General features: G+C 44.6%; 1 protein-coding gene across 1 annotated transcript in view; it reads left to right on the forward strand.

Annotated features, from left to right (window-relative positions):
• Positions 1-24,802, forward strand: part of LOXHD1 (lipoxygenase homology PLAT domains 1) — a 165,085-nt gene that overhangs the window by 43,204 nt on the left and 97,079 nt on the right. The window contains exons 3-9 of the mRNA XM_069001530.1: positions 140-220; positions 1,033-1,217; positions 14,903-15,001; positions 16,691-16,839; positions 19,793-19,916; positions 21,617-21,867; positions 23,633-23,768. Of these exons, the coding sequence (XP_068857631.1) occupies positions 140-220; positions 1,033-1,217; positions 14,903-15,001; positions 16,691-16,839; positions 19,793-19,916; positions 21,617-21,867; positions 23,633-23,768 (1,025 nt within the window). The remainder of the gene's footprint in view (positions 1-139; positions 221-1,032; positions 1,218-14,902; positions 15,002-16,690; positions 16,840-19,792; positions 19,917-21,616; positions 21,868-23,632; positions 23,769-24,802) is intronic.

Below are 24,802 nucleotides of genomic sequence, written 5' to 3' on the forward strand. Positions count from 1 at the left end.
CATGGGGGAGAGGGCATTGAAAACTAGGTTTTTCCAACATTAGGAATGACACTTCTTTACCCTTAAATGCTAGCACTTGCGTGCTTGCTGTCAAGGCTGCTGGTTTTTCACCTTGCCTTTTGATGCATGTGCATTGCAGGAGCAGCACAGCCTTTGAGAGGAGCAAAACAGATGTGTTCCGAGTGAAAACCAATAACGTTGGACAAATAAAGAAAATAAGGTACCTGCACAACGCTGCTACCACAGCACCTGCTCCATGAGGTGCTAATAGGATGACTGTAGGCTGTAGAGGTTTAAACATTGCCATGTTTTATTCATTATTTCTTAACGTGCTCCCATCAAGGTGAAGTTAAGGGGTGGTAAAAGCTTGTTTACTGCCAAAGATTTGAACTGAAGTGTGAAATCACCTGCAGTATTGCTTATAAGTATCCATGCTCCCCACCAAGAATTGTATTTCTGTCATATGCAATCATGGGGAAAGACATTTAGGACTGTTTTTATGTCCCAATGGAGGTAAATGGGGTTTGCTATCCACTTTTGCTAACTTAATGTAAGGTAAATGATAATTATTATGTTTAACCACTGTCTGACTGACTGATATAAAATTTAAAATTAGTAAGTAGTACAAAGAAAGCTGGGAAGAGGTGGTTAAAACAATGTAAGAGTAGAATAGAGCAGGAGGGAAGAGAGTCCTGGGTGGGAAGAGAGTCCCTTATGTTTTAGATATGCAGTGCGAGGTGAATGAATGCACATGTTGAATGAACGTGGAGGTGTGCGTATTTTTGTGAGCATCTCCTTGCAGATAAAAGATTCACAGATTCACCTGTGATCTCTGCCCATATGGAAGGTTGTTATTTTTAATATATCCTGTAAAAGCCCATAAGTTCCTTGAAACTCTTTGGATAGGCAGCCATAAACAGGAATTTTGTGTATAGTTTCTCTAGCCTTGCCTAGCATATATCAGTCCATGAAATTACAGTGCTAGTGGCCAGTCTTAACCAAAATATCAAAATAGGGTTTTTCTTCCTCTAGGATTGAGCATGACAACACTGGACTGAACGCAGGATGGTTCCTCGACCGTGTGATCGTGACCGACATGAACAGACCTCACCTCCGCTTTTACTTCCCCTGCAACAACTGGCTGAGCAAGGAGGATGGGGATGGTCTGTATGTCAGAGACCTCATTGGCAGCCTGAACCCCATGGACGTGCCCAAAAGTAAGGGTTTTCAGAAAAAAAGAGCTTGGCTTTCTGGTGCCTTGTAAGAAAGGACAGGGTTGCTTTGAGAAGATTTCATTACACAAGAAGTAATTGTGTAGTCTAAGCTAATTTAAGTTTTCTTTATAGTCAGTGGAGAGAGATATAGGAAGATGCAAGATATCTCCAGAGGATAATTTCTTCTTCCAATGTTAGATCTGATGTCTTAGGGTGGGATAAATCACTGTTTGGAGAAGCTCCACTCGTTTGTTGAGTACTGAGGGATCTGTGATGACAACATAAAATTAGATTGAATGGCTACACATAGATGAGAGGCATCCTACCCTGGAAGATGTAGCTGGTATCCTTGTGTGCTACTCAAAGAGGCAGTGTGGTTGCAGTCTTGTGCATGAAATTAAGTGTTTCCAGGCTCTGGTGATGTCCTGCAGGAAATTTCCATAAAGAAGCAAACCCTCTTGCTGTAACTCCACGCTGGTTTTGCTGTAACTCCACGCTGGTTCTGCTGTGTGTGTGCATGCTACCCACACTGAGCTGGTGCCTGTTTTCTCAGCGTAGTTTTAAGCTAATGATGTTGAAATGAAGCCAGGACAGCTTGCACACCAGACACGTACTCTCAAATTGGTACCAGCGTGCCGGCCACACGGTGATGTGTGGTGCATGTAACGTGAGTGGGAAGGCGATCGAGATATGAAAGAGGAGCCAGCAAACCAGCCTCAGGTGGGGTGTCAGCACTCCATCTGCAAGTGCTAATGAGGAAACAGAGTTGTATTTTCCTGACAGACTCACCAGGGCACTGCTCCTTTCTGGGAGCTCGGTTTTGGGCTCGGAAGCCACAGGTCCGCGGGAAAAGAGAGCTACATGGTTTGGTGCTAAAAAGAGGAAACTTGTGCTTTTGCTATTATCAAATCTTATTGAGAATAATTAGTAGATGTCTTGAAATAATGTTGCTGACATTACCGCTTAGGAGCAATTATTCGGTAAAACCAATTTATTGCCAGCCTTAAGCAGTGCTCTGAGCATCAACAGATGCGCTAGGAGGGCAAAGTATTGTTATTTTTATTGAGGTCATGTTAACAGTGAAAGAATGCACTAAATTGACCCAGAATTGTTGAGAGATTTTGCACTATTGAGATACAACCTTCTAAAAGAGTGTTGGTATGTCGAAGATGTAAGCAATAAAGGATACTGCATGTGAGCTAGCATGCACAAATAACATCCACTGACAAGAAATGTATATTGGAGCATTTTAAAAATGCAGACATCCCCAGGGTGGCTGCCACAAGGGAATGAGATAACGTCTGGAGACATTATCTGCCAAAACCCCACCCAGTTACTACTGGGGCTGTGGGTGCTGAAGTATCTCGCTGCTTTTTTAATCCAAATTGATTTGTGAAATGGAGAATCTAAGGACACTCGGGGGGCAGGAGGGCTCTGGAGAAGGTAGTGCGTGAGTGAAAGCAATGAACAATTAAGGAGAGGTTCCCTTGAGGAGGAAGTCAACCATTCAATCTTAATAGATCTTTAAATGACACAACACCTTATCTGAATTTATTATTGCCCCTGCCTGGGAGAGATGACTCAAGGGAACGTGTGTGATTGCCTCCATCCTGCTCAACACCTGTCTCACAGCAGGAAAGGACTCGTGGGCTAAACCCTCAGCTGGTACAGGAGAGTGCAGCTCCAATGAAATTGCTGGAGCTACTTTGCATTTCACAAGCAGAACAGCCAGTCCTGAGCGCTTGCTCTTCTGGAGAAGTAGCACTGGGATATGGATGAACTGCTCTCCACGTGCTTGGCCCTGGATAAATATGAGTAAGGTCATCTCCTGAGCGTGAAAGAAGAGATTTAGGCAAGCGTTTGTCAGAAATGTATCAGCTCTCACCACCTTTATCAGAGATAAACCCCCACTCCTGAGTGGCACAGGCTGGGCTCTGCAGCCGCCTGCACGAAGGTGGGGAGCTGGGCTGAGGCCAGAGGCATGGGTGAAGGGCTGGACACCTTCCAGGTGGCAGGTCTGAATCTGTAAGAGGAGAGCGTTAGCTCAGCTATCTCAGGTTGCAGTTCCCCTTGAACCATAATTAATGAAAGATAAACATCTCCAGACTGCTGTGGTGAACTGTCAGCTGCAAATGTAAATGTATCTGAATTAATTTGCCTCCCTCCAGATCCGTAAAGGTCTGAAATGAGATTGTGATATGATTTTTTTTTTGTACATACAAATCATTTGACCTGGATTTCATTCGGTTTTAGGGTATTTTGTTTTTTCTTTCCAATGGATTAAACAGTGGTGTTTACTCTTTGAGTGTTAATATTTTCTGAGCCCTTAGATAATGAAAAATTATGTAAGTTTATGTAAGGAAAGATTAGTAATTCCCTTCTAAGTCTGTGTTTCCATTAGCAATTCAGTGCCGTATTCTCTCCTTTCTGGTTATGTCTCTTCAATCACATCTTCAATCCATTTATTTCTTCAGTTTTTCTTTATAAACCACTCAGACACTGTTGTTGCCAAAGTTAGCTTTGTGCTTGGCTTTCATGCTCCATTTGCTGTCACAGTCAGGAATGTTTTCAGAGGTAATCAAACAAGTTTCCTCCAGGTTCCCTCTCCTGCAGCACCTTCAGCTTTTGATCTTCTCCTGGAGAGCTTTCTCATCTTTGTCATGAGGATTTACCTTCCTCTTTTGAACCGGAGGTCACTGCTGGGACCTTCTCTGTGCTTTGTGTGGACTTGAAAAAGAGAAACTCTTTTTCTTTGTCATATTTTTGCTTCACTGAAGAGGCATCTGAAGCCTATTTGAAGGGGGCTGTTGGTGCTTATGCCAAAACTGACTAAACTATGAGCAGTCTCAGCCTCTTTCACGGTGAGGAGCACAGGCCAGACAGAATTCCTGTAAACTGTGAGTTTTGAAGAGGTTAATTTAAAGGGGAAAAAAGAGGAATTATTAAAAAATGCAGAAAAGAGCGTATGGTGAAAAACAGTCAACATATAGTGGAAAAAATGGACACACACACACTCAAAAAAAAAAAAAAAAAAAGTAGAGTACTTTCCATGATCCAAATAGATCTACTAAGGATGGCAGCAACACAGCAACTGCAGACACCTGAGTGACTGCATTTACTTATCCAAATAAAATGCCTCCTGTCAGGTTCCCTGTGGAACGCCACGCGTTTCTCAAGGAGAACAGGTTACATTTTAAGTGTTCCCATCTGAATGGTCCTCTATTCCCTGTATTCACATCCATGGCATCGTATGCCCACAGCCTTTGACAGGGATAGTGTCACAGATTCTTATTTACCCAGCAGCTTCTATTGGCAGCCTGGATTAATTTACACTGCAGGTATTAATTACAAGGAAGGGCTATTGTTCAGCTTTATGCTGCTTCACTTGAGTTTACGAAGCCTTAGGATGGTACGGCTGTGGCTGAGCCTTTATGCAAGGGACCGGCTCAAAACTGGAGCCAGGTGCCGGTTTTCCTTTGAGTGTTGCCGGTTTTGGATCACTCTGAGGGTGTCTGATGTCCTGCCAAAGGGGTGGGGGAGGAGAGCATTCATAACAGCTTGCAGCTGCACTGGGAGATCTACTGACCCAATGGAGGTGTGAAAAGACATGGAAGTTGGAGAGTCGGTTTGTAGAATCACAGACTCGTTTAGGTTGGAAAGGCCCTCCAAGACCACGGAGTCCAGCTGTTCCCTCAGCACTGCTCAGCCCACACTCACTCACATCCCCAGGCGCCACATCCACTGAGTTTTTAAACCCCATCAGGGATGGGGACCCCACAACTGCCCTGGACAGCTTGTTCCAGTAATGGATGTTCCCAGCCCATTGTTTGATACTTGCAGAGCAGTAGTGAATCATTTGTGCCACTCAGTGGACAGACCCTCATGTCCCCCACCCCATGGTGACTCTCATTTACCTGGGCCTCGCTGGTCTTTCCCTCATGGTCTGCATCCCTGCAGGTGGGACACCAAGGTTGTGTCTTTCTCCATCCCTATGTGTGATAAACACAGTTTTTTATCACCTGGCTGGAAAGAAGGGAGCCCTGAGAGCTGGTCTTCAGGTGGGTTGCAGGGTTTCCCAAGACATAATACCAAAACATATTTGCAAAGCTTAAGTTTTATCCAGATTCATAAAAGAAGCTGAGGTTTGGTCGGGTTAGATGATATGTTGTTTATCCAACAATAAACATCTTTTCTCTGGGGTGACCACAGGCAGTTAAGGCCACTCAGCTGCTTGAGGGTAGTCTGGGCTCTGTGCAGTGTAACCTCCACTTATGCTCAGAGCAAGGGAAACACATATTGGCTGTTCTCCATTTCCCTTGAAATCTCTCACGAATCAAACAATTCTCTGTACATGCTTTACTCTGAGAAAACAGAATCATTCATTTGCAAAGGGATGTTCACTCGCTTGGTCCTTAAAATCATGTTCAAGAGCAAAGAGACGAAAATTAATTCAGTCTCCTGTGCAATTTTATCTTACGCTAACCTGTCAAATTTTGGTCAAGTCTTTGCAACCTGCCTTTTGCAAATGAGGTTGAGAGCCAAGGACTGATTTGCATCTGGCTTTTTGGCCACCAGCACCCTGAAATTGTTTAGGATTGGACATGACGGGTTATAAATGTGCGTGGGACGGCAACTCATGTCAAATTCTTTCAAGGCTGCATATTCCCAGTAAGACAGAACTGCATGTGTGACACCAAACTGCAGAAATACTTCAATCTCTACTTTTTCTGGGTAAAGTTTAGTCTTATTTGGTCTATTAATAATGAATGTGAGGAGCACATTGGTGTGGCACACCTCGACTTTGAGGATGGAATAGTTCCAACACAGTTGCATCGTGTTTCATTTTTCCATACTGAAATGTGCTGGAAGTTGACCACCTATTGTTTTTCTTTATTATTATTACTATTATACAAAAAAAAAAAAAAGGATCCCAAGGTGGGATCAGGTATAGCTGTTCCTTGTCCAGGGTGGATCTTTTGCAGTCAGACATGAAATTTCTGCTTTGCTGAGGAAGGAACCGGTTTTGAAAGGGAAAGTTGTCGGTTGTGTCAGTTCTGGCCTGATTTGGGGCTGACACATGGTGCATCTGAGAGTTTGCATGGATATGTCCTAAGCGTAATGGCTGTGAAGTCACAATGAGTGGCTGGGAACTGGATCCCAGTAAAGCCAGATGAGTGGTGAAATTTCCCCGAGTGCTCCTGCAGGCAGAGGGAGGCCTTGCCTTTAAAAACGTCAGAAAAATACATATTATCAAAGCATTTACATACTCTAGGTATTCTCTGAGGTTTTTAGATCCACTGTGACCTAAAACTCTTGTATTTGAGCTGTGAATGTGAGCTTATTCCTTTCATCTTTGAAGAAGGCTTGTGTTAAGACTTCACATTTCATTGTCCAGAGTTTTAATGTTGGCTGTTGGCTGACTTAAAGGCTTATGAGCACTGACCTAGCTGTGGCTTGGGGAAACATCTGGGGCAGCAGGTACTGGTGTACGTGGTTCACTTTGAGTCAGAAGCTAAATCCTTCCTTCCATCATGGAATATGCATGTCCTTGAGGGCTGGGCTGGATCAGAACTGAAACTGTGGCCGATATTTCCCAATAACCTACTGGTGTTACATGTTCAGGTAAGGAGCAGAATTTGGGATGTGAGGCACCAGTTGATGATGCCCTGTCGGTTTTGCAACCTCATTTCACAAAAGGTTGGGCTTGAAGAGCAGCATTGGTCCCTCAGAGATGAGTCCCCATCCCTGGAGCAGTTTAAAAGTCATCTGGATGTGGCACCTGGAGACATGGGTCAGTGGTGGCCCTGGCAGTGCTGGGGGAGTGGTTGGACTCGATTGTCCCAGAGGGCTTTTCAAACCTACATGACCCTCGGATTCCCCTGGGTTGTGTTTCAAAATGAGGTCACACTTCTTCACACTTTTGGAAACTTTCATGGTCGGAAAAAATGAAAAAAGATTATTTCTAAGGACACAGAAGTTGAGGAAGAGGGAATGAAATATTAATACGTGTTACCTTCTCATCAAAATCCATCTTTATTTACTCTGAAAACTGGAAGTGTATAATCAGCACAGGAAAATGCAGATAAATATATTTATGAAATACATATGGGTTGTTTACTTCCGAGTAATGGTGAGTACCCTCTGTGTTCAGGATGAGGCCTTGCTGCTTGCTGAAGCATCCAATAAACAGGGTTTGTAGAGGGAAAAATATATTTTATTATCCCATTCATAATGCTGGGGAAAAAATTGTTGTGCTATCTGGCATACTGAGCATCCAGAAATGTCTTTTCTTTTTGGTCAAAAACACTTCCTTTGCTTGAACAAGGACTTTCCCTGTAAAATTTGCCCAGCTTATGTCACTGTGTCCTAAATGAGGCAGCTATGGACATTTTACTGGTCATGTATTTTTTTCTGTTGTTTTCTCTCTAAAGATGGGTAAAAGGAGTGAGAAATGAAAAATAATAAGAAACACCGGTGACTTGCAAACCACAAAAAATGCACAGAGCCCTGAAAGGGGATACAAAAAGAGATTTGTAATTCACATAGAGAGAAAAGATTTTGGAGAGGGAAGAGTGTGTGGCTGGTATATAGATTTCTGTGTACCCAATATAAAACAGAGAGTACAGCTTGTTTTTGAAGACATGTGATAACTTTGACTAATTATGTCTATATTTGGAAATTAATTCAGCTATCAGTTTTGAAATAAAGTAACTTTTAAAAAAAATCTGATTTATTCAAAGCAAGACTGAAGTACAGAGCTAACAATATGACTTTTGACAATACCGTAAAATTATTTCACTCTTATTTCTGAGCAGATGTGTTTAACCCAAGAGGATATTCTCAATCATTTCTTCAATTTTGATAATAGCAGATCTGGGGAAAGCAGAAAATGGATATTTCTTTTGTCAAATATTTGCTGCTTCTTTTTTTTTTTTTTTTTTTTTTTTTTTTTTTTTTTAATGGGCTCCCACCCTGGGGCTGAACTAATGAAAAATAATGATAAATCTTGGAGAATTAGATGAACAAGGATTTCTGCACCACTGTCACAAGGTGGGTTGCCCTGTGCTAAGCTGCATGCTTCTGCAACTAAACCACTATTGTCTCCTGAGCAAGGTCGTTTAAAGCTCACTTCAAAAAGTCATCATTACTTTGAAGTCACAGTAGGAACATCAGTTTAGCATATCCTACAAGCAAAGCCTCCTGCATGTGGTAGATTGCCTCTCACAGGCTCTGCAGAGGGATGATCCAGGCTGAATCCTAATATATTAACTGTTTTGGTGCATGCTTTGGTTTCATGTAAGAGCTGCAGAAAATGGAGGTGAATCTCATGGTCTCTGGCCTGGCCAAGGAGGCCAAGGGACAGGATTCATTATAGGAGGGGCATGAGACCGTGGCTGAGGGTGATGCCATATTTGGCGGAGAAACAAAATCATAGCGTCACAGAATACCCTGAGTCCACACAGACCCCATGGAACATCGAGTCCAAACTCTGGCAAGACAAACCCAAGAATCCCACCCTGTGCCTGAGAGCACTGTCCAGATGCTCCTTGAATCCTTTTCCCATGTGTTGGGCCTCCTAGAGTGGCAGCAATAATATCTCTTAAGAACTTTTAGAGAGCTCTTGTGAGATTAAAGAAGTGCTGAACCAGGGTCAAGCCAGCTCTGCATCTTCAGTGCTGCCTCTAGTGACAGGAACCCCGAACCCATGCAAAGGCTCTTCAGCATTTCTCCCCTGCTAACACTGTGTTTTGGCAGAGGTGCTCATGGCCAAAAGCTATGGAATCAGAACAGTTTGGGTTAGGAGGGGCTTTCAAAGGTCAGCTGGTCCAACCTCCTGCAATGAGCAGGCACATTTTCAACAAGCTCAAGGCACTCAGTGTTCTCTCCAATGCAAAAGTCCTACTTGTCCAGCACCCCCACACTCCAGGTGTGCTTGTAATCTGCATTTCCAGTTTGAACCCCTGGATAGAGATGCTTTCCCCACCTCTGAAGGCACAGCTCATTAATAAATGTAGCTGTCAATTACCCTTGAAAGAGATTAATAATTTTTTAGCTCTAAACCAACCCTTTGAATTCAATGCTTTTCTGAATGGGAGGAAAAATAAGTCTTCTTTATCTGCATGCCATTGCTTTGTGAAAGAGCAGGACACAATTTTGAGACAGAACTGGCTGCTGGTGAGCTCAGCAGAGCCCCTCTGTTTTTCAGGGTTTGCTTTAGGCTCTAATTATATTTTGTTCTGTTTAGCTGCCTCTAGGGTCCCTGCTACAGTGTCACAGAGAGGTGTAATGGTTGGGCTGGGTGAGTTTTTCTCTCCGCAGCATTTGCAGAGACTCAATTGCTGGATACACAAGAGCAGCAGGACACCTCCAACCAGAAGGTCACCAGAAGCTAATCTAGGAAGAGGTTGTTTTATCCTGATGGGATGAGCTCTCTGCCAGGACAAACAAGAACTAAATTCAAATGTTTGCTGTGAATCAAGCGTGTTGGGAGGCCAGGTCCCAGCTCTGTGCCCTAGCCATAGGCTGTCTGACATTTTAAGGATGCTCTGACCAAGAACACTGTCACAGAGGAACATGCTGTCAGCAGTGGTATAAAGGAGCTTCCACTTTGACAGTCCTTTCCATCAAGAAGAGGTTTTGTCAGACAGTTCCTGGTGGGCTGGAATGACTGACTCAATCTGACAGGCAGGAACCAAGGCATACGGATATTAAACCACCGTCCTGAGCTTGTGCAAGGCTGTGGCAGACTCTGGCTGAAATTGTACCTTGTCTGCAGGTCCAGGCGCCTGCCTCTTCCTCTAGCAACAATTCTTTTCACACTAACCACAAAAGTATTTCTGTTCCAGCAGCAATTCAGAGACAGTCGCAGTGCCTCTCCCCTACCCACCCCACCGCCTTCCCCCCCAGCCCCTTCCCAAATCTGCCTGCTCAGTGTTAAGCAGCACAGGATGGCTCTCAAACACTGCCACTCTCAGGAATGCTGTGAAAACAGAAGGATAATTGCTAAGAGTTGCCTTATGAGAAGAATCCATTGCTGCCTACGGCTCGGTTCCTTGCTTTTAACCCCACGTGCTTTGCCTGTGAGGGCTGTGACATTTCTCAGATATTGGATGCTGCTGCCCTGCTCCGCGGTAGGTCAGGCGCAGGGGAGGCAGGCATGGCTGGGAATTCACTGTGCCCCGCAGGAGGTGATAGCCCTAGGTAATGAAGCACAGCCAGCCTGGTTTTCCTGCCCAAATCTTGCACTCCTGCTGCTGGAAACTCAGCAGATGGTGTGTAAGCACACTATCTAATGCCCCAAATAATAGTAGCTACAAGTTTTCTTCAGGCAGCTCCATCCTACGGTGCTTCAAGTGGCCATGATATCATATTGCTAAATAAATGACATTAACAGATGAATATCACACGGCTGGACAGTCAGCTGCAGCTTGCAGGTGGCAGGATTTGGCTGGGATATGTCCATGCGTTTTCTATGGCTGGAGGCAGGACAGAGGTTGCACAAGTGCACCCAGGGGTGTTCGGTCTGGATAAAAACGTTTCTGGGTGGTGTATGGGGCTAATGCTGTAGCTGGGATGGAGATAGCAGTGGGGACAGCCTGGATGGGGAATACTGGGGGGTAGGAGAGCAGCAGCCCCATGCCCTTCATCCCCCAGGAGCAGTGTCAGGAGTGCATCACATTCACAGAATAAACCTCTTGGCTCTCAGTGGAGAGAACCTGACTCCAGCCCACAGAGCAGAATTAACCTTTCCTTTTGGCTGTTGAAAGCTGAGGCTGAGTTAATCAGTAACAGACAAGCTGATTGACTGCCACTCCTCTGCTAAATTAATGCAGTAGGGTCACATCAGTGCCACCCCACTGTTTCCCAGAGATGGCATCCGGGCAATGTCTTCAAATGCAGACACACAACTGTAAAGAAAAGGAAGGTGCTGTAACCACACAGGGCATTTACACTTGTGCGTTGCAATGTGAAATTGGAAAGACAAGAGAAAATAGCTACTGCTCTTCCTACTGATTTTTTGTTAGCTGTTCTGCTCTTGGCATCTTGCAGTACGTGCCTCTGAAGCTGCTAATTTTGCTCCTAGGAAAGCTCCCCTCCCCGTGCCTGTGCTGCAGTGAGCCTGTGCACTGCTCGATGGAGGCACAGCTTTTACATTAGCATTTTGCATGTTCTCAGTGCTAGGAGAAGCATTCAGGAAAAAAAAATATCCAGGCAACATCTTGATCTGTGTTTTACAGATGAAGTCAGAGCCATGTATTGGGATTTAAGAAAAAAAGACAAGTGGGTATTTTTTAAAAGATGCTTCTGCCAGGGGCTTAAAGAATAGGGAACAACATCCACCCATGATCAAAATGAAGAGTGCTTGACTTATGGCAGATCTCTTCCTGGCCGCAATGAGAGCTTTTTCTTGCATGCTTTTAGCAGCTGAATCCTCACAGTCTTTTTAAGAGGCAGCATCCCTTTTTATTTAAATTGCTCATCCACCATGTCACTGTAAGATGTGCTGATGTACGAAGCACAGAAGGACCCCTGAGCAGCATGAAGAGTTCCTCTCTTTGCTGCAGCTGAATGTCAAATTGCTTAGAGAGGGAGAAAGTGCTGGCAAAAATTCAGTGTGGCTCAGGGTTTGCTTCCTGAAGATGGAGGAACTGAAATTTTTCTGAACGCAGACCTGAGGATCAGGTGTGGGGACAGGTTTGAGTGCCCAGTTGCAGGGTTGTTAAGATGGAAAAAATTAAAGAAAAGACCTGATGAGCACAGGCTAGGCATAATTTGTGAAGCAGGGATGTGCTCTGACCTAAGCCAAGGATCTCTAAGGCTCTTGAAGTAGTTTTGCCTACAGAAACACATCAGCATGGAAAAGAGCCATGCCAGGACATGTCATACACCACAGCCTTGCTTATGGTTTAAGAGACAACATAAAACCCTCACAGCACAGTGCACAGTCCAAAGTGATGACCCATCCGTGGGCCCAGGAGTCAGCTCTGTCACAGGGCTCTTGGTGCTGACACTGACAGCAGCATGGTTTGTGTACAGAACCCTTGGGAGCATGTAGTGTTCCAAGCAGGAGGTCAAAAGATGTCATTCTGGACCTTAGATTTGACATACAGCCACCCTGAAAAACCTTTAAAGGTGTTTGATCTGGCAAATAATTTCACCATTGTTTTCCTGGCTGGCTGATGTATTTCTGCAGCAACCACACACGGTGCCCTTCCTGCCCTGTGTTTGGTCACTGCTCCTTATTGCTCTTCATGGACTTGTTCTCTGCGTGTCTTCCTTGATGCTCTGCATGCATTGAGACATCCTTCTGGTCTATATCTGAGAGGCATAAAGCCTTATCCTGCAAGGGGAGTGTAAGTTCAGCCACTGTAGCTTGTCCTTTTGAGGATCCTGTTATCCTGTCAGGTTCTTCTGGCTCCCAAAAAGCAGAGTGGAAAATTAATCACTGACATCAGATTAAATATTCTAGAGGAGGTGCAGGGAGCAAAGCTTCTTGAAAAATGCGGTCTGTAATTAAAGATTGCAAGGTACAGTGGGTCAATTTTAGTTAGAGCAGCTTAGTGGCCAAGTGGGAGTTGTAAATTGCACCATCCCCATCCTTGGCTAATGCAAATGAACACTTGGTGTTGGTATGTCTCTAGCAGGTTGTTAGAGCCCTGTGAACTGAAGCAAAAGAGTTAAAGAGAATCATTAAGGCATTTTCTCCCTTGTCGGAGCCCACCTCTCTTTTCCTCCTTCTTGTTATTTAGTATTTATTGCAGTTTTATCACTATTATTTTATTTGCCATGGCATGTTTTGCGATGGGGCGCCAGGGATGTCAGCTCGATTTTTAGCTTTTTCCTAGCACATTCATTAAACTGTGACAGGTGATTTTCTCTTCTGTTTGGGCTCTGCCCTTGTAGGCCTCACCCTGGGTTCTGAGAGCATCCTTGTAATTCAGAGGGTGGTCCAACAGCCACTCCTCAAACGTCTGCTCTCACGTCCTCTGCCTCAGTGGGAGTATGTGCACCAAGGCCTCTATTGTCATTTAAAATAACTTTTAATATGCATTGATTATGGTGGAGGAGGTGGGGGATCTACATCTGAGTGGTAACCCAGTGTTGGTGATGTTCCATGGTTCCTGAGAAAATGCATTTCTATAGATGGCTGGGAAGCCCAGGAAAGATTATCCCCTAACTTGGCATTTGCCAAAGGGAAAAAAAGTTGCAAACCAAGAATCGTGGTTAACAGTTGGACTTGATGATCTTAGAGGTCTTTTTCAGCCTTCATGATTCTATGATGGTGCAGGAAGTTTTATTTTTGCCAAGGATCCGTGTGTGAGGTCACCTGTGCACTTGACCCTTTCACAGAAGCAGTGTGCTCAGAAATACAGAAGTGACAGCACAGAGCTTTCAGTATCAGCTACCCAGGGCTCAGTAACAGGAATTCTGTTGAGGGCTTGTATGACATCATGTACTGTTCAGTAGCAGATTTTGCATTCATTTTCTTCTGTTTTGTGTCTGCTGCCTGCCACCAGCACTCATTTTTCACAGAAGATATGGCACAAAGTGTCTGTCGTGGCTGTTTGCTTGGAGGAACAAGGTAGTCAGGTGACTTCTGTGGTACATTTCGAAAGTTGCTCATATTTGGCCCAAATAAAGTCACACTGAAGGTCATGGTAGCTTTCTCTTTGGTTCCATAAGAAACCGAGCTCACTTTTGCTGTCCCTGGGAACCAAGTGAGTCCTGCCCTGATCCATCTGGAGAACTTGCTTCTCAAACTCACTGACATGACGTGTGAAATGCATACGTGGTGTGCCTAACCCATCCGTGGGGTTTTTGTGCCACAGATGATGTATCTTCACAGTGTCACAGCTCCTGGGCTTTATTCCTGTTTCTTCATTAAATAAAAAAGACTGGATGACTGGATTTGTTTGGGTTTTTTTTTAAAGAAAGGGTGGCCACCTTCACATTTTTGTTTCATGCAGCATGACTGATATTTCAGACAGTCAGAGAATGTTTTGGGTTCATCCAGTTCCACTCCCTGCCATGGGCAAGGACACTTTCCACTAGACCAAGTTGCTCAAAGCTCCATCCAGCCTGGCCTTGGGCATGCCCAGGGATGGGGCACCAACAACTCTAAGCAACCTATGCCAGTCCCTCACGACCCTCTCAGTAAAGAATTTCTTCTGTATATACAATCTAAATTTCTCCTTTTGCCATTTGAATCTATCACTCCTTGTTCTATCACTATGATATTATTTCCGCAAAATACTTGCTTAGTATAAACTAAACTGCCAAAAAAGCTCTAGGACAGAACTGAAACAGAGGGGTCAGGCCTGAGCTTGGGCAGACTCTGTAACTCATCAACGTTTGGAAAAAGCAAAAGTGGTCCATAGGTCCGAGTTCATTTAATGCCTTTGTAACCACACCAAAATTTTCACTTTCTCTTCTATTTCACTCTTCAGTGTCAAGGCCAGGAACCGAGTGATCTGTCCTCTTGCCCTGGGCAGTGAACGCGCAGCGTCAGAATCCTGCCTATGGATTTTATTCCTCGCGTAGAGAAGGGGGTCATTGTACCAAAAGCCATGGTTCAGACCATGCTTTCAAGAAGGCATCAGCACAGCCTGCATTGGTCTGTAATGTTATGTTTTGCATCAAACCATTGAGTTATTAATGTACTGGGATTTCTGCCTTCCTCCTTGCAGTCAACAAATACGTGGTCCGGGTTTTTACTGGTGAAGTCAGCGGCAGTGGAACAGATGCGGATGTCTTCATTAATATCTTCGGTGAGAAAGGAGACACAGGTATTCAAATGCAAATCATTTCCTAAAATATTTCCTCCTGCTCTGCAGGCCTGTGATCTGAACAACACACACAGGCAACCTGGCAAACACAGAATAATTTGGCTGAATGAAAGGCACAACAAATGGCGGCATTAGCTCTGGGGGCCCTCACATCCACAGCCCCTGGAAGATGCATCTGCAATGCAGCAGTTGTGGCTGGGTGTGGGCATGACTCAAGCTACCTGCCATTTAAAAAAAGCAAACTCTGGGAAAATGCAGCATAAACCACCAGGAGAAAGCAGTGGAGTGAGTGCCAGCCCACTGAAGGGTCCAACACCAAAGTGTATTTACAGTGAATGCAATGAGAGCTGTGGGTCTCATTTTCTGGGTACCTGGATGGATAATGACCTCCCTTCTCTGTGGCAAAGGTGGTGGCTGAGCCTGCTTGGCCACTTGTAAAAATAATCTAAGCAAGGTTTATATTAGTTCGGTTTAAATAGGTTTGTTTTAGAATTATTGAAATTGGTTTTAAATGCAGATTGTGCTGCAACAGTGGTCTGTAAACTTTAATTTAGTTTTTAAAAATTTAATTGAATAATATTAAAAGATGTGCCCAAACCAAACTCTATGGGCCAGGGACAGAAGTGACTGGAGATTCCTGAAGATTTCTGGAACCAGGGAGTAAATACTCTCTTGCTTCTACACTGCACCTATCCTGTCAAATTCAAGAAATAATGATGTTGTGTCTGTCAAGTGTCCTTGAACAGATTAAAAAACCTGGTGGATAGGGCTCATCTTTGATTAATCCTCCAGAGTTTTACAAGGGGATTCATCTGATCTCACTGAAGACATCCCAAAGTGGGAGTCTGAATCTTAGCTGGGTGTCCAGGCACTCTGTCATACCTAGACAGAGAAATAACACCCCTAGAGAATGATTTATCCCCTCTAAGGTAAGAGGGATGAGTTGCCCACTGACCTCTTTCTCTGCACTGGTGCCTTGGGTGGGTTTCACCCCACTCACAGCCTCACTCACACAGGCTGCAACCAGGGCCACAGCTTTAATACTTTTCATAAAGGCAAACCCCTGTGAGATCAGGAAAAAGCCAACAGCCCTGGCTGGGTCCTAATTTGAAAATATATCCTTCCTCTTGGATACAGCAAAGAATACTGTGTCCTGAAATGTCACAATCTGCAGCTTGTGACCAAAGTCTTTCTTGAAGAGTTTGGAGATTTTCAAAGACAGTAAAAATAAAAGGGAAATGTGGTGGTATAAAAAAAAAATTTAAGAGCCATCTGGATATATATTTCTGAAAGCTCTGGGAGCTGTAAGTAACTGTGACATTAGAATGGAAATACTGGTCTTTTGTGTGCTTGAGAAAAGGTACCTTTTTTATTAGAATATAAAATCCTCTACCTTTGCCTTGAATCCTGGGTGTAGACAGCTGATATCTGGGGAATATTTGATTCAGTGGTGACATTCCTAAATATTCCTTCACTTACAAACACACATATGCCAGTAACCCTTTCCTCCTTGGAGTTATTTTTTGTTACTTATTTGGGGTTTTTTGTTGGTTGGTGTTTTGGGTTTTTTTTGGGAGGGGGGGCTGTTGTTGTGGCTTGTTTGTTTGTTTGGTTTTTTGTTGGGTTTTGTTGTTTTGGTTGGTTGGTTTGGAGTTTTGTTTCTTTTTTACTTTTTTTTCCCCCCTTCAGGTGTGAGGAAACTGGACAATGACAAAGACAACTTTGAAAAGGGAGCAGAAGACAAGTTCACGCTCGATGCTCCAAATCTGGGAAAATTAAGGAAAATTAATATAGGGCATAATAACAAGGGTGGCTCTGCTGGCTGGTTCCTTGAAAAGGTTAGTTACTCCTGAGACATCCAACATAAGCATCTCATGGGCTCAAAATAGCTCACCCTCTCAGTGGTCTGGTACCAAGAGATGTAAGGATAATTGCTGGTGATACAGGTTACTGAGGACACAAATCATTTCATTCTGTTGACTTAACTCATTACCATGGCCATAAAAATACCAGAGTCTGAGAGTTATCTGTTAGGTCCGTTCACACTGAAAATTTGCAGACTCATAGCTTGCCCAAATTTAAGTGATTTATCATTGGCTCAGCAAAAGAGATATGCCTGCCACAAAGACCCCTTTCTTCTCATTTTAAATTCCTGGTATGGGGTAGGAAGGTACTACAGCTTTTAGTGCAATGGTTGAAGGAGTATTTTAAAAGGAGAAATCTGTGACTCTTCCCGCTAGTCTCATTTTTTTCCCCCTGCTGATGTAGTTTTACACAGCTGGCTTTAATCCAGGGAAGACCTGACCCCATATTTGTAAATCCTCAGTGACAGGATAGTCTGATGTATTACAAATGCAAGTATTAGCACATGCTTCTCCACCATCACCACCACCACACAATGCAGGAAAAGTTACAATGTTGGCTGTCCATGAAAAATGTGGAAATGAAAAACAGAGTAGTTGTGCTCAAAGTAACAAGAAGTGAGGGGGGAAAACCACAGAACCTCATTCTTTCATCACAGGTGTAATGACACGATTTTTGATGAGGTTGGTGAGGTTGCCCAAGTCCCAAAACCTGGTGTAGTGACTACTTGCAGCCAACACACCAACCCTATATTCTGCCATGAGCCTCCAAGATGTTTGTGATTAAGTAAAAAGCAACTCCCGCCTTGCAAATTCAGATGAAAAGTTGGGGAACTGAGCTAAAATAGCTCTGTTATTCTCTACTGGTTTTAGATGTTTTTCTGTACTTTGGTACAATACTTGGACAGTCTAGTGTTGTCACTCCAGGATGAACCTGTTCTCATGTTTCTTACGTTTTCAGAGTGGCTAGTACTCAGAGATGGATTTCCACCTCTAAATGTAAGAATAAACCCACTAAAAGGAACCCAAAGAGGATCAGCTGGTAGAGAGACATCAGAGTGTTGATATTTCTCCCAAACCTCATCTATTTTAGTCTCTAACACTCCAGCTCTCTCATGCTGACAATCCCAGCCCTGGCAGACTGCTCTCTGTGTCTGTGGAGGTACAACAGGACTCAGGAGTGCTACAGGCAACAGCATGGTGTGGGATGAGTGACAGGAGGGGAAGCTCTGATTCCCAAAGAATGGTTTCATAAATTTATCAGAAAAGACAGATTTAAGATTCTCCCTCATTGTTGGGAAAAGTGTCAAGGGCTTTCTATCCATAATAGTAATTTTTTTTTTTCTCCCACTGTGACATAACCCACGCAGAGGACTAGAGATTTTGATCTCTTCTGACCGAAATTCTTCAGCACTCTTCTCTGCTGGTTTCAAATACTATAGTAACTCTATGGGAGGATTCAGGAGTCCAGCAGAAGATATTGATAAGAAACACCTCCGCAGGAGGTGCAAAATCTAGTCTAATATTAAAGGGGATTAATGTTCCCCAGCTTGTTAGGGTAAAATATTACAGAATCCTGTAAGAGTTTGCTTTGGAAGGGACCTTACAAATCCTCCTTTTCCAGCCCCTGCCATGGAACCTGCCACTGGAACCTCCCATTCTCCCAGGCTGCTCCAAGCCCACTCCAACCTGGCCTTGGACACTGCCAGGGGCAGCCACAGCTTCTCTGGAAAACCTGTGCCAGGGCCTCACCCCCCTCACAAACAGCAATTCCTTCCCAATATCCCATCTGTCCCTGCCCTCTGGCACTGGGAAGCCATTCCCTGTGTCCTGTCCCTCCATGCCTTGTCCCCAGTCCCTCTGCAGCTCTCCTGGAGCCCCTTTAGGCCCTGCCAGGGGCTCTGAGCTCTCCCTGGAGCCTTCTCTTGTGCAGCTGAGCACCCCCAGCTGTCCCAGGCTGGCTGCAGAGCAGAGGGGCTCCAGCCCTGGAGCATCTGGGTGGCCTCCTCTGGACTGGCTGCAGCAGCTCCAGGTCCTTGTGCTGTTGTTCCCCAGGGCTGGGGCAGCTCTGCAGGTGGGGTCTCACCTGAGCGGGGCAGAGGGGCAGAATTCCCTCTCCCCTGCTGCCCACGCTGGGGATCAGCCCAGGGCATGGGGGGTTCAGGGCTGGGGCAGGTCCAGCTCTCCCCCACAGCACCCCCAGGTCCTTCTCCCAGGGCTGCTCTGCCCGTTCTCTGTCCAGCCTGTCTTTGGATTGCCCCAACCCAGATGCAGGACCTTGCATTTGGCTTTGTTAAACTCCATGATATTTGCACAGCTCCACCTCACTGGTGGTCCAAGAGCCAAATCCTTCCATATTAGGAACTGTTTCCTGCCACAGGGTTTTAATCGCTGCCTTTACAATGGTTCCACCCTGGAATAACTGACTGGGATAAAGTGACATTACTGTGTCATCTGATGGTCTGAACTCATCTGATGGTCTGGATTTGCCCTGGAATTCCCAGGCATTATTTTATAACAAGGCTCTAAAGCAGAGAGAGAGAACACAGCCCGTTCCCAAAGCAGAACAAAGAGCTGTCATTCAGCTGATGGAGAGCAGTAGCCAGCAAACAGGCTCTGGAGAGAAGGAAGACAGGCCAGCCAGCTGGTCTTGAAAGCAGAGACATCTGGTCTCATACACCGCGAGAGATGCAGAGTGGGTTCACTGGATAAAAAAGAAAGAAAATAAAAAAGCTGGGCTTTTACTCACTGATTGTCTGAAAATCTACCAGCACTAATTAGGGAGTGGAGTGGGATCTGCTTGAGTATTGAATATTTTAAATACCGAGTGAGAGTGTGTACATTCAGCTTCTGCTCTTCTGCCACCCCCTTGTGTAAAACCTTTGCTTTTCCCACAATATTCTTCCACGTGGTGTCTCTTTTCTCTCAGGTGATCATTGAGGACATTGGCAATAAATGCGTGTACCAATTCCCGGTTGGACGCTGGTTCGCTTTAGATGAAGATGACGGGAAAATACAGAGGGACATTCTTGTTGGGGGCACTGAAGCCACAGGTAAAATCACGGGCTGAATCCGTGGTGGGAAATGGGAAGTTAAGGCTATTAGCCATGTTTTCTTTAGAAGATTGAAAGCCTTATGCTCAGGGAGGCCTGCAGTGAAGCACCTGCTGGTGACAGGCTGTTTTGTGTGAGGGTTCCTGAATTGCCAACACATTTCCCACCTCTGTGTCACACCTGTGAAGCTGTGCAGGACCTACATGCTAGTTTATCACCTGGTGTGCCTGGGCAAGGGGCTGATGGGCAGAGGATGAAAGATACAGCTTGTACCTTCAGCAAACTGCTCACCAGCACTCACAAAGTATTTGTTATTTCCAAAATCACAAAGTGGTGAATAGGGTACTGCAGTGCTGAGCTCTAAATCAGTCTTTTTTATTACCCAACACGGTTAAAGCAAAGACTACCAAAGTTTATGTCTCTGTTAAAAGAAACCTCAATGTAAAGTCCATAAAAGAACTTGTCATGAGGCAGAAGATTATTTGCATAGTGTTCTGCCTGTATTTGTGTAATAGCATGAAGGCAAACAATGTGATGATGCATGTAGCAACTCTTCTTTACTTCCTTGTATGGTCTTCAACATCTGCAGTCCTCGTATTCCCCCCTTCATGTGCATGAGGAAAGTGGTCTGGGTGCAGATCACTCACTGCAGGATGCTTGTTAGGAAAAATTAAGGGAAGAAAACTGAAAGAAACATAATTCAATCCCAAAAATCTTCCTTTATCTTTTACCATTCATGACTGTGTATTTTATTTCCCTGCTCTCAGGAGTTTTGTTGACGATATATCAACAGTAAAGAATGCTTGAGTACAATTTTTAATGTAAGTTTCAGAGGGACAAAGTTTTTAAAGAATGAGTTCTGATGTTTTTGTTTCATCCCGAGTCCCTATTGAAATTTCTGTCTGATTTAATCAAAAAACTTGGCTTAGGCCTTGACTATTTTCTACGTGCTGTTATAGTGTTTAGGTGTGTATTTGATGCCATGAGACAGGTTTAAGATATGCTTTTCTGTGAGGTAAGACTTGTGGGAAGAATTGTTTTCATTCTTAGACCAACAGTTGGAGATAGAAAAAAACTCCCAAGGACACTTTTATGTAAATAGGTTTCTTTTCAGAGATATTTTTCTTTCTTCCAGCTGGGCTGATACCTCTCCGAAACCTTGTTTTGCTGAGATCTGTGGGTTCTCACAGTGACTGTTCAGGTCCTGATGGCTTCAGCAGCATTATAGGCTAAAAAACAAATAATCCCAAAGCTTTCAGGGTTTTGTGATGCTGTGGATCTTGCCACCACTGTTTAAAGCAATACTTCTCCATCCTCTCAGCATTCTCTGACATATTTGGTGCTTGGTATCTCTCAAAATCAAATTACTTAGTTGCCAATTCAATTTTTTTGCTTTTCTTCACCTAATCAGCACCACAGAGTGAATAAACAAATAAAACTTTTTTTTTTTCCTTTGGGCCATGTGACAGGGAGTCTGTCACCCCAAGCCTGTTTCTTTGGGATACTCTGAAGGTAGATGTGTATTTCTCAGAGTTTTGTGGAGAACAAAAACAAATGAAGCATTGCACTGTGTGTAAATCAGAAGCTAAAATAAACCACTGGGAAATCAATAGTCTCCAACATAAATCCAGTCAAAATCATAACTCTCAGACTCTTTTCCTCCCTTCCTTTTTCACCAACCAAATTTGTGCTTTCTCCAGGCATTGTGTACAACGTGGCTGTAGTGACGGGAGATATCAGAGGAGCTGGCACCAACTCCAAGATCCACGTAATCCTCCACGGCTCCAAAGGCTTAAAGAACAGTGGGAAGATTTTCTTGGAAGGAGGTGAATTTGAGCGTGCCAGGACAGACCTCTTCAACGTGGAGATAGCTGCCCTTCTCAGCCCTCTCAGTAGAGTCACCATTGGGCATGATAATTGTGGTGTCAGTTCTGGCTGGTTTTGTGAGAAGGTGAGACTAAATTATCATAAACTCATGGAATCACTTAGGTTGGAAGAGACCTCTGAGGTCATGGAGTCCTACCACTGGGCTAACACTGCCAAGAGTTTTGTCTGCAGGCAGCTGTCAGACCTGCTTCCCATTCATAACCTGACCCTGACAACCCAGTATGGTTTAAAAATAAATAAATAAATCTGCTTTTGTTTGTAAGGCAATATCCCTGGTTTAACAAGTCAATATTATACATCATGCACGGGAGCAGCTGATTGCCTCAAAGACATGTTAGATGCATAAGTCAATCACTCTCTAATTGGGTTGATTGCCCCTCTGCAGTCACAAAGATAGAGATTATTGTTTGCTCAGCTCCAAAAGCACCTTCAGATGTTCGCCCAAGGGGCTGGACAGAAATGCAGCCTTGGATTGTGCTGAGCATTTCACAGTTATCATCTACTCTCAGACTTTCCTGAAGTTTCTAGATGCTGCTCTGGAGGCTCAGAAATAATAATTTAAAAAACCCCCAAAACCCAATAGAAAGTGGCTGACCACAGCTGTTACTGGGAGGCAGTGGAGAAATATGTGATGTTGTTACCCAACAACTGTATTTCTTTGGGAAGAATTCTATGCAGCAGTGGGGGAAGATGTAGGAAAATTCTTCTAAGTTTAGCACATAGCGTGTGATCCCTATATCCGTGGGTAATGTTTGGTTTTGTACCATCCAGTGCTTAGCACACATGCCAGAGATTAATGTGGCCTTGTGTTAACTCCCTACATCTGTGACTAATAAGTTTTGTGCCAGCTAACACTTCCTTGTTTGCTTCCACCAGTGATTAATATGTACTGGTAGATATCTTAGTTTTGAGAACAGAGATGGAGCGCCAGAGCAAAGAATGATAAAGAGAAGTTCATCATAACCTGAACACATATTTGAGATATACCCTCAAGGAAAGAAATTTCACCAGAAGATCCAGGACCATAAGAGGGAATTTTGAGGAACGGGATGTTCCCAAATGACCACCAAAAATCCCCAAAAGACCCCTACTCATATCCAAATAACTTCATGGAAATAATAAGCCTATATTCATGTATACAGAGAGTATAATGAATATGTAATAGAAATGTGACAAATGTGTATTAGTTTCATGTGTATAGCCTGGTCTGTTTGGTTGCTGCTCATGATTTGAGGTGAAATTCCCATGCATCCAGCATTGCTACGAAAGTAATTTCATCTTTTCAGCCCAGCAAATTGGTTGGAGAGTTTATTTCCTGGTTTTTGGTGACAACACTAGATCATGCACAAGGTCAGCAGGAGAAAATGGGAGGTCAGAGAGCAAGGGATGCCTACCCTGAAGCTATGAGGAAATTCAGTTTTCCTGGCAAGCAAAATCAGCTTAAGATGAATGTTTTTGAAGGGTTTTTGTACCCTGTGTTTTCTGCAGACCCCTTCTGTGCACTGGCGTGGTGCAGGGCCTGTGCTGCACGCTGACTGCTGCAGCCACCCTGACTGCTCCCATTCTCTTCCCCTCCTGGTGTTTCACCTTGTCTTGGTTGACCCATTGCGATGTACTGCTGAAAAAATGGGAATAACAAGACAGATGGGTCATAGCTGTACTCCAGATTGGGATTTGTGCAACCAGTCTGGTTCATATTGGTCCAGAAAAGCTGATTTTGAGAGCAGCACCAAGGTCTCCAGCTCTGTTGTTTAAATTTTTGGTGTCGAGGACCTGTGGGGTGCCAGTAGCAGAATATTCAAGCTCACTTTCCCAGTCTCTTTTTCCAGGTGGTGGTTTACTGCCCGTTCACTGGGATTGAGCAAACCTTCCCATGTGGGAAGTGGCTGGATGAAGATGAAGGGGACGGTCTCATTGAGCGGGAACTCTATGAAATGGTCTCCCTGCGCCAGAAAAGGCTGAAAAGTAGGTGCAAGTGTCCAGGAGCCTCCTGTGGCCATCACCCCTCCTCCCACAAGCAACATCCTCCTGAGTGTCACCTGAGTGAATGTGGTCAAGGAAAGGTTCAAGTGGATTCAGTCACTGGGTCATAAAATGTTTTGGATTGGCCGGGACATTTAAACATCATCTAATTTCAACCCCCCTACCATGAGCAGGGACACCTTCCATTATCCCAGGTTGCTCCAGCCCCATCCAACCTGGCCTTGGACACTTCCAATGATGCAGGAGTCACAGTTTCCCTGGGCACCCTGTGCCAGGGCCTCCCCACCCTCACAGACAGCAATTCCTTCCCAATATCCCATCTGTCCCTGCCCTCTGGCACTGGGAAGCCATTCCCTGTGTCCTGTCCCTCCATGCCTTGTCCCCAGTCCCTCTGCAGCTCTCCTGGAGCCCCTTTAGGCCCTGCCAGGGGCTCTGAGCTCTCCCTGAAGCCTTCTCTTGTCCAGCTGAACACCCTCAACTCTCCCTGTGCCTGTCTTCAGAGCAGAGGGGCTCCAGCCCTTGGAGAATCTTTGTGGTCTCCTCTGGACTGGCTCCAGCAGCTCCACATCCTTCAGATGTTGGGGCATGAGTTTCAGCTTTGAACATACTGCTTTAGGGGAGTATGAAATTAAACTCCTACAATATTTTGAAGAATTAGACTCATTTTCTTAAGGTGCAGTAGGCTTAGGGCTGCCTCAGTCATCATCTTACCTTTGGAGCCAAGCCAGGCTATGTTTCCTATCACTACAGAAGCAAAGCTTTCTTATTCTAGATGGAAACAGAACCTAAATATAATACGGAGACAAACCCGGTCGGGGGGCGGAAGGGAGGGGGGGGGGGAATGGGAAGAAGAACAAAACTCTTCCTGCTGACTTCCTCCTACTTTTATTCCTGCCCTTAGAGAAATAACAGGTGTCAGCCCTGCCCAGCTGCTGAACTCGCCTCCCGAGGCAGGCGTGTGCTGGATGCGGAGCCTTTTCTCTAGAGGGAGGCAATGGCACACGTTTGCTGGGAGG

The sequence above is a fragment of the Aphelocoma coerulescens genome (genome assembly GCF_041296385.1).
Source record: "Aphelocoma coerulescens isolate FSJ_1873_10779 chromosome Z unlocalized genomic scaffold, UR_Acoe_1.0 ChrZ, whole genome shotgun sequence".
Taxonomy (NCBI): Eukaryota; Metazoa; Chordata; class Aves; order Passeriformes; family Corvidae; genus Aphelocoma; species Aphelocoma coerulescens.